General features: G+C 31.6%; 2 protein-coding genes across 2 annotated transcripts; both read left to right on the top strand.

Moving 5' to 3' along the window:
• The first annotated feature begins 3204 nt into the window (after positions 1-3204).
• On the top strand, positions 3205-3648 carry LOC135962786 (uncharacterized). The gene has a single exon (XM_065514679.1). It carries the CDS (start codon positions 3205-3207, stop codon positions 3646-3648), a length of 444 nt encoding a protein of 147 aa, XP_065370751.1.
• Positions 3649-5316: 1668 nt separating this feature from the next.
• On the top strand, positions 5317-7593 carry LOC135962785 (uncharacterized). Its single transcript, XM_065514677.1, has one exon. It carries the CDS (start codon positions 5317-5319, stop codon positions 7591-7593), a length of 2277 nt encoding a protein of 758 aa, XP_065370749.1.
• Positions 7594-10914: the final 3321 nt, after the last annotated feature.

The raw sequence follows: 10914 nt of genomic DNA, 5'->3' as shown, positions 1-10914 counted from the left end.
TTTGTTCACATTAAGAAAATATTTTGTTTGCCGACAAATAATTTTGTTTGACTAAAATCATCTGTTTTGTTGTTTGCTCTAAATTTTATTTGTGGTCAGATTCAGGCAATGAAATATTTGACGATAAACGTCAAATATTAGCTGTGTGTGACCGTACCTTTAGTTTCAATAGATTTGCTATTGAATGCAATTCAAATTTTGGAAATCTGTGCTAGCAAAAAAAATGGACTTTTGGCCGATGAAATTAAGTTGTGAGCCACCGTGCGTCGCTCCACTTTGGGGCCTTCTGACCCCGAACACCGTTGATCTCAAGAGCCCAAGTTTATATTTATTTAAAAATTGGGTTTTCAGTTTATAAATATATATAGAGTAAATTCGAATATTGTGGACTATGCGTCTAATGTGGGCCAGTCACTTTTTTCAGAAACTATTGGCAAAAAATATTTTTTTTTATGTTTTAATAGGGTAAGTTTTGTATTCTGTGATAATCTTTAGTACGTAAGTTTTAATATTATTTATTGTTCACAATTATTTTATATGTTTTAGGATTTAAGTTTATTTTTAGGGTTACAGTTTTACACTTTTAGCGCACTTGTTCTTCTTCTTAGGATAAGTTTAAAGAGAGTGTTGATAAAAAGGAGTTGGTTGCAGTTGAGATGAGGGTGATGATTGTCATCAGGGATGGGTATATTATATTGTTCACTTCATAACTCCAACACTCCATTAAAAAAATAAGCTGACAGGGGTTTCGTACTTTTTCGAAATTCGAACCATTTAGGGGAGAAAACGGATAAAAACTGAATTTCGGTACTTTTTTGGCATCCTATGTATCTTTTAAACCAACAAACATAGAAACAAATTTTAAATCGCATTCTTAACTTATCAAAAAATAAAAAATATAAGTTTGGTACTTTTTGGAAATTCGAACCCTTTTTCATAAAATTTTTTCTATAATTTGACATACACATACGAATATTTTATTATGAGCTCCCACCACGATACAAAACTTTATTTGCATAAAGATTTACCACCGCAATGGGGATAAAAAAGTTACCAAAAAGGGGATAAAATCGGGAAAATACATTTTATTAAAACATATTTTTTCTTGGGCACATTAACACAGATTTTAATCGTTTACATGTTTCAAACGATTAAAATCTGTGTAGCCTAAACAATTCTGGCAAAATGGAATATTTTTAAATTTCAAACTTCAGGGGTGTTCAAGGAGGAAACATTTTAAATTATTGCACATATGGACATTAAAGTTAGCTGATATGTATCTGAGTGAAGTTAGTGTTAGGAATAGGGGATAATATTTAGGTACCAAAATGTGAGAACTGAACTATAGATACTTTTTTATTTCGCTTCATATTTTTCTGGGAGTATTTTAAAAATATAATTTTTATAATAATGACATAGTTTTGATCAAAAAACACAAATTTAAAATGTGTTTTTTAGACTGTTACCATAGAGCAACAATTTTCTTCAATGTAAAAAAAAATTTTGGTTTTCGTATTGATTTTAAAATTTTTTTGTTTAAATTAAAACAAGTTTAAATTTTTAAAGGTTTTTTGCAAGTAATCTCAAAATAAATTAAATTTAAATAGTACAGAAATATTTTACCTACAGTTTTTCATAAAAGATTGGACGCTTGCAGCTCAGCCCTACTTCTGGTGTAGTCCAGGCACATTTTATCCATCGAAAGTCATCCATTTTTTTGACAACATATTCCGAAGATAGATCTTCAACAACTTCTATTTCTTCATATTCAATATTAACTTCATAGCTATCCTCCCGCAAAATTTCTTGCCTGACAAAAGAATCATTTTGGTCAAAGGTTTCTATTAAATCTAGTAAAATATCTATTTTTCCAGTTCTTCTATATCTGAAAAATCAGAGATTTCAAAATTTACTAGAATTTTTTCAATTTCACTTTCGATTTCATGATGGCCAAATGAATTCCATACAAAAATTAAAGTAACGTTTGTTACTGAATTGTATACGCAACGATGATTAGTTGCCATATGGCAACAAGCCGATTTTAAAAAATCATTACTTGCGACTTGCGATTTAGTTTTGAGGTGCATTTACAAGGGAAAAAATGCATTTTTTTCAGTTTTTTTTTTAAAATTTGCCATTAAATAATTACTCTTGCTGTTGGAGAATCAGTATTTTTTATTTATTTTAACTTTTAATTATAAATTTCCTATTGGGGTTTCTAAAATGTAACACTTATCATTAAACTCACATTTGCTATCTCTTTATCTCAATATTAAAATATAACCAGTATTTTTAAGCTGCTGTTAATTTATGTAATGTACATTATGTTAATTACATTGTTCATGCTCATTGTATTTTTTGTATTAATTATATATTTCTTCTTTTATCTACCTACTTCTGTACTTAAGTATAATAACGGTTTTTATTTACACTGATTTTGGAATTTTTGGTACATATTAACTACGACTTAAAATTATATTACTATTCTTGATACTCTGTTAAAAAACATTAAAAACTGAGCCGAGCTGCTTAATAATTGAATTTAAGTTTGATAAAGTTTACAGCCAAGCTGCTTATTTAATAAATTTGAATTTAAGTTAAAATCAAAAGTGTAGTTTGATTAATTCTCATACATTAAAATTGGTGCCGAAACCCGGGAAAACCCATTTGTAATAAAATATCATAGCCGCTTGTAATTGAACTCTGTTTGTGAAAACTTTTTGGAATTGGATTCATCTTGGTGGACTTATGAGAAGGCTTTTTTTTATTTATTGAACGATTCCGCTATCAACCGAAGCCAAATAAATAAACCAGCTTTGCATTTATCTTGCTTGTATTTGAAATTGTATTTCGATCGATTCCAGGATTATTTAATCGGAAAATTTTGGTTTGAAATCATAATAAACCGTATGTATAAATCTTATTTTTGTATTAAGAATGGAAGACATTTCAAATATAATTGAAGACCAACGTGGGTTATTAGACAATTTAAAACGAACATCTAAGAGGTTTGATAGTAAATCTAGGGTTCTAAAGACACGAGGTTATGTTCAAACCATTTTGGAAGCTATAGAATCAGTATGTCAGCAGTTTACAGATACACACTACCATCTTATTAGTTTAATTCGAAAAAGGTCCATTAGGTCAGATGAGGTACCCTATTTTTCTGAGGAAATTTTTGAGGAATTCCAAGATTTCTTTCAAATGTTTAAAGGAAGATTGCTAGATATTAATGCTGAGATTCAGCAACCTCATTCGCCTATATTTCACTCAAGCACATTTCACGCATCAACATCTAGGCAAAATACGACAATACCAGCTGAAGCACGATTGCCCAAAATTGATATACCGAACTTTTCTGGAGACTACCTGTCTTGGATCTCATATAGAGATATGTTCGTATCATTAGTACATAGTAATGTGTCACTATCAAAGATACAGAAATATTATTTCCTTAAGGGTTCTTGCTCTGGTACTCCACTAGACATTGTTAATGAATATCCAGCTTCTGAGGAAAATTACGACTTAGCATGGGATGCTCTTAATATGCGTTATCACAATCGTAGGAAAATTGTTAGCACTCTATTATCTAAACTGTTCTCAATTCCGAATTCCAATGGTACTGCCGAAAGTATACAGAATATTTAGGATACTACACGCAATTGTTTAGCTCTACTAAATACTTTAGGAGTCACAAAGGAAACCTATGATGCAATTATAATACACATCACTGTTAATCGCCTTGACGCTCAAACAAGAAAGGAATGGGAACAGTCGCTTAAAGCCACAGTAGAAATTCCTAAGATCAGCGAACTTTTTAGTTTTTTGGAAACATCGTTTAGGACACTTGAATCTCTCGCTGAACCTACTCAGTCAATTTCGCGTGTAAAGACATACCCAAACTCTAGAAATAATTTTCGTAGAAATATCCATATAACAACTTCGAACGATGATAGCAATTGCCCATGCTGCAACAGACGTCATTTCTTATACAAATGTTTTAAATTTATATCTATGGCATCGAACGAAAAACGTGAACTTATGAAAACCAAACGAATTTGTCATAATTGTTTGAATGTTGGTCACTTTAGTCGCGAATGCCGCTCAACAGCTCGTTGCCAGACATGCCAACAAAAACACCACACCATAGTTCATAATGAATTTACAACATCAGCGTCTACGGACCAAATATCGTCTAATAGATCAGAGACAACAGAGAACTCTTCCAATATTGCAATACACTGTAGTGCACTCGCAAAACCTCAAGTTTTATTAGCCACTAGTGTTTATAAAAAACCGACTTTTTACAAAACCGGTTTGTCGGTTAACCGAAAATTGGCCTTTTTTAGAAAACCGGTTTTTCGGTTAACCGACATGGAAAAAACCGGTTAAACCGGTTAACCGTCATATATGTGTAGAAAACATAAAATGTCCAATAAAGTATATACGGCTTTAAAATTTTTAGTTTTTAGTAGTCAGAAATGGTTAATATTAAATAACTATGAATATACTAAAGTGCTAAGTCCATTTTATTTTGTAAAAATTTCAAAATTATTATCTCAGTCAAATGGAATTGAGTATAAATATGTCACTAACTATATAACAGTTGCTTTAATTATTGGTTTATTCATTAAATTTCAACCAAAAAATGTATGCGCTTCTTCTTAGCTGTGCTAATTTGTCATTATAATCATATCAAATATGTAAATAATAAAACTCCATTATCAGATTTCTTAAATATTTCAAATCACGGATTTTAAAACGTTTTTTGTCTCTTCTGTAATATTTCTGAAAAGGACTTCGTACACTAAGCTAACGAATTGATTGAAAGAAGGTATGCACATCAAATTCAAATTAACGTTTGGTAAAATAATCACTAAGTTTATAATGAATCATTATTAAGATTTAGCTTAACTTCTAGAATTATGCGGAATTTAATTTTTAATAGTTTCATCATGTGCAATTATTTTGAATCATTGTAATTTATAAAACTATTAATCTAAATAGGTTTGTATTGGAAAGTAGTTTAGGTTTCAAATCAGACCAATAATGTGTGTACAATGAATATAAAAAATGCACAAAACCATGAGATTTTCTAATTTTAGACCTTAATTTTAAAAACCGGTTAACCGAGTGATAAAAACCGGATAAACCGGTTAACCGAAAATCAACATTTTAAATTAACCGGTTCTCAAAAAACCGAGATTTCGAAGAAAAACCGGGTTTTCGGTTAACCGGCTAACCGGTTTATAAACACTATTAGCCACAATGCGAGTTAGTGTTAAAACATACTATGGAACTTTTTCCCTCAGGGCAATGTTAGACCACTGTGCCCAAGCCACACTTATTACTGAAAATGCATCACAAACTTTAAGATTACAGTCATTTAAAACATTTGCTCAAATTAGTGGAGTTTGTAAAAATAAATCTATTACTACTCATAAATATGTAAATTTAGTACTGCAATCTAGAACAGAACCTAGTTTTGAATTGAAATGTAGTGCTCTTGTTGTACCGTCCATCACACATTACCAACCTATACCAACAAATAAGGGAAAACTTCCAAATATCGATAATTTTCAATTAGCTGACCCAGAATTCTTAAATCCTGGAGAAATTGATTTACTACTGGGTGGAGATGTTTATGGTGAGATAATTTTACCCGATCAAAAGAAATTTGAAAATAGTATTTTCTTACAGTACACCCACATTGGTTGGATTGTATCTGGACCCACTTCTAAATTCGTTTATAGTGACCTCATTAATGTGAATATTTGCTCATTAGAAGAACAATTAAAGGCCTTCTGGCTTCAAGAAGAATTACTAGAAAAGAGAAAGAGGACAGAAGAAGAAGAACTTTGTGAAAGATATTTTAAAGCAACAACAACAAGAGATAACACGGGTCGATACAAAGTTTCTTTGCCGTTTAAAAATATAATTAAAGGTGAACCAATGCCAATATTTAGTATGACTGATTATAGCGCACTTTCACGATTGAAAAATATGGAAGCAAAATGTAAACAAAATCCTAAATTTGGGGACGCTTATTATAAATTTATGACTGAATATGAAAACTTAGATCACATGAAAGCGGTTGGTGTATATCCCAATGATTTGGAAAGAAATTGCTACTTTTTACCACACCATGGAGTTTGGAGGGAAAGTAGTTCCACAACGAAATTAAGAGTGATGTTTGACGGTAGCGCTAAAAATTGTACAAAATCATCATTAAATGATGAATTGGCTGCAGGGCCAGCACTTCAAAATGATTTACCTACTACTGTTATACGTTGGAGACGTTTTAAAGTTGGCTTTCGATCAGACTTAGAAAAAATGTTTCTCCAAATTAATGTTATAAATGACCACCAAAAGTACCAACAAATATTGTGGCGTAAAAATACCAATAGTGATATCAATATCTACAAATTATCGACAGTTACCTACGGTACAACTTCTGCCCCTTTTCTGTCTATGAGAGTACTACATCAATTAGCAGAAGATGAGATTGAAAATTATCCAACAGCAAGTAAAGTGCTCATCTCTGATACTTACGTTGATGATATAATTTCAGGTGCTGATAATTACGATGAAGCTATTCTGCTACAACAACAGTTGTCCAAAATGTTAAAAAAGGGCGGTTTTACGCTAAGAATGTGGATCTCTAATGACAGACAATTTATTAGTAGTATACCTATTGAATATAGAGAGATTAAGGACGTATTTGAAATAGATAAAACCGACAGTGTTAAAGCTCTAGGTCTGGAATGGAATGTCATCACAGACTCCTTCTCTTTTAAAGTTAACTTTAAGCGTAATGATACAGTAACCAAAAGAAGTATACTTTCTGATGCTGCAAAATTATATGATCCGTTAGGGTGGCTGTCCCCATCAACAATTAAGGCAAAGATAATGTTTCAAAGGCTGTGGTTGTTAGGAGTAGACTGGAATGACCCCCTTCCCCAACATATAGTATCCGAATGGCTAACATATATGGAAAATTTAAAAGGATTAGAAATTATTAAAATACCTAGATGGATCGGATTAGTTAAAACAGCTAAACTTGAGCTACACGCATTTAGTGATGCGTCCACATTAGCGTTTTCAGCCGTAGTTTATTCTAAAGTTACTGATGTTGAAGGTAATTCCGTAATAAGTCTCCTACAAGCTAAAACAAAAGTAAGTCCTCTTAAAAGACTATCTATTCCAAGGCTAGAATTATGTGGCGCTACACTTTTAGTCAAGTTAGTTAATAAAATCCACACAAAATTTGAACATAAAATTGATAATATCACTTATTGGACTGACAATACAACCGTTTTATGCTGGATAAGAGGTCAATCTTCGAAATGGACAGTTTACGTTGGTAATAGAGTAGCTGATATTCAAAGGTTTTCAAACGCAGAGCAGTGGAAATATATAGCATCCAATGAGAATCCTGCTGATTGTGCGTCCAGAGGCATACTCCCAAGCGATCTTGCTAAAAATGATATGTGGTGGACGGGCCCTAAATGGTTGAAAGAGAACATACAAAACTGGCCAATACAACCCTCGTTAAATTATGAAACTACTGAGGAAATATCTAAGTCATATTAAATTAAATATCCATATATATTTCAACTCTATTCGTCTTTAGAAAAACTTGTTAGAATAACTTCTTATATTTATCGATTTCAATATAACATAATGATTCAAAAACGACATAAACAAAATCAAGCAATAGATAAATGTAAGATGACTGGTTTTCTCACCACAACTGAACAAAGAGCTTCACTTCAAAAACTTGTTGTAATATCTCAAAATGTTGATTTTTTGGACGAAATAAGTGAATTACAAAAATATGGAAAGCTATCGGCCAATAATCACCTTTCACGCTTGTGTCCATTTATTGACTCTGAGAATATATTACGTGTGGGAGGACGGTTACAACATTCTAATTTGGCTTATTCTTCAAAACATCCAATTTTGCTTAAAAAACAAAACCCAATGTCAACTCTTATATTTACAGATGCGCATATAAAAACCTTGCATGGGTCTCTTTTACAGATGCAATCGTACGTAGCGAGAAAGTACTGGATTTTATATGGTAGAAATTTGGCAAAAATGGTAATACGATGTTGCACAAAGTGTTTCAAATATAACGCTAAAGCATCACAACAAATGATGGGTAACCTGCCTACTGTACGTTTAACGCCTACTCGTCCATTTAAACATAGCGGCGTCGATTATGCAGGACCCATAATTATCAAACAGTCAACTGCGAGAAATGCGGTTACAACGAAAGGGTACATATGTCTCTTTATTTGTATGGTAACAAAGGCATTACACTTAGAAGCCGTTACGAGTCTGTCAACGGAAGCATTCTTGGCTGCATTCTCGGCGGTCTTTGGGAAGCCGGCGTTAAGTCGACAAAGTACCATCTTAAACGTTTACTAGATTGCAAGGTTGTTACTTATGAAGAATTAAGCACTTTTCTGGCTCAAATAGAAAGTTGTCTAAACTCTAGACCTCTGTGTCCATTAAACAATGATCCAACTGATGCTAATGCTTTGACACCATCTCATTTTCTAATCGGAGAAGCAACAAACTGTATACCAGAGGAAAATTTATTAGACTGCAACATTAATCGACTCACAAGATGGAAGGCAATTGAAAAGCTTAAACAACATTTTTGGCACCGTTGGAGAAATGAATGGTTGTGTCGTTTACAATCTAGGCCTAAGTGGTTGAAACCAAAAAGAAATACTAAAGTGGGTGATCTTGTACTTATTATTGATGAACGCTGCCCACCTGGAACATGGCCGTTAGCTCGCGTGAAGGAAGTGCATCCTGGTGCAGATGGTATCGTACGAGTGGTTACTATACAATCCCATGGAAAAATCTTTAAGCGACCCGTTTCAAAAATTGCATTTTTGCCGTCAGATGAAGATTATGAGAAGCTAAGAAATAACTCTGACTGAAGAACAGTTGTTCTTGGAGGGGGAAAATGTTGGAGAATCAGTATTTTTTAGTTATTTTAACTTTTAATTATAAATTTCCTATTGGGGTTTCTAAAATGTAACACTTATCATTAAACTCACATTTGCTATCTCTTTATCTCAATATTAAAATATAACCAGTATTTTTAAGCTGCTGTTAATTTATGTAATGTACATTATGTTAATTACATTGTTCATGCTCATTGTATTTTTTGTATTAATTATATATTTCTTCTTTTATCTACCTACTTCTGTACTTAAGTATAATAACGGTTTTTATTTACACTGATTTTGGAATTTTTGGTACATATTAACTACGACTTAAAATTATATTACTATTCTTGATACTCTGTTAAAAAACATTAAAAACTGAGAACATTATAATATCATCTGCCTTGCTGCGTAATTAAGTCTAGAGCCGAGCTGCTTAATAATTGAATTTAAGTTTGATAAAGTTTACAGCCAAGCTGCTTATTTAATAAATTTGAATTTAAGTTAAAATCAAAAGTGTAGTTTGATTAATTCTCATACACTTGCAATTTAGTTTAAAAGAATCGATATGTGTACGTAATTGTCATTCTAATAAGATATAAAATACAAAAATTGGTTAAAAAATGTTAATGTTATTAAAACATCGCCAGGCCATTAACGTGTCTCAGGCCACTAGAACAAGAAACCTAGGAACAAAATTAACATATTTTGAGAAATATTAAAATAGAACTTATTTTTACTTTAAATATATACACTCATAAAAAAATTGAGTAATCCGTACTTAAATCAATACGGCGCGGTGTCAATAGTAGGGTAAGTACGGATTTTCTTAAACCGAGTACATAATACTTGATTCAAGTACGGATTCATCAAGCCCAAAAAAAATAATTTTAGCTCTCCCTAAGTAGGGCCGAGATTGAAGATTGAAGCCAAACTAAGATTGATTTAAGAAAAACACATTATTTTTTATTTTTAATAAAATTTTATTTTGTTTTTTTAATTTAAATTTAATACAATTTAACAATTATTTCCTTGCTTAAAACTCGTTTGCCACGGAAGTCATCTTCTTCAATTAGCCAGTTGTCAACTTTGTATTCAAAAGAAATTGTGTCGTCATCGACGCCAAACTATAGAATAAGATTAAGGTTTGTTAAGTTATATTTGCAAAAATCTGTATTATTAAATTCTTACCTGAATTTTGTCCACTTAAAAGCTTCTTCCTAAATTCGATTCGAAGACCAAGAGGAGGTATTGCTTCCTTAATGTTTTCACCATTGCAATCTGTTGTATGTATGTTACCTGAGAAGCTAAAAATGTACAAACAAATGATATAATATGAATATTATTTATAAATTCATTTATAATATTAACTATACGATATTAAAGATTTACCCCCATAATTATAAACAATTTTCAAAGGTTTATAAAACAATATTTCCATACAAAATTCGTTTTATAAACCTTTGATAAATTTAAAAATTATTTATTAATATGAGGATAAATCATTAACATCGTATAGTTCTTTATATATTTTTTCTAAGTGACTGTACTTGTATGTTTGCAATAAGAAACATATTTTTCATTTGTGGTACAAAAATACCATCAGTTCATGGACAAAACGCAGTTATTTATACTAATACACACAACGACGCTAACAACACCCAGCAGTTAAGCAAGTAGTCAATGTATCCCTTAAAGACAGTAATTATCACAAATGTCTTATCACTTGGCTGACTCCATTTTATATATTTTGGTCAATTGACACGTGTGTGCACTTTGTAGTGCAGATAGAAGACAATTGGTTACTTTATGCATCCCAAGTAATCTAGCGTGAAGACAATTGTCACTTAAGTGTCTCTAAGTAATCGAGAGTGTAGTCACTTTAAACGTTTTGTGAGTAATTCGTACAAACTAGTTTTTTACAAATTGTGTTAATATAATTCTCATA

The sequence above is a fragment of the Calliphora vicina genome, chromosome X (assembly GCF_958450345.1).
Source record: "Calliphora vicina chromosome X, idCalVici1.1, whole genome shotgun sequence".
NCBI lineage: Eukaryota > Metazoa > Arthropoda > Insecta > Diptera > Calliphoridae > Calliphora > Calliphora vicina.
The sequence above is the reverse complement of the archived record's forward strand: the minus strand, read 5'-3'. Positions and strand labels throughout refer to the sequence as shown.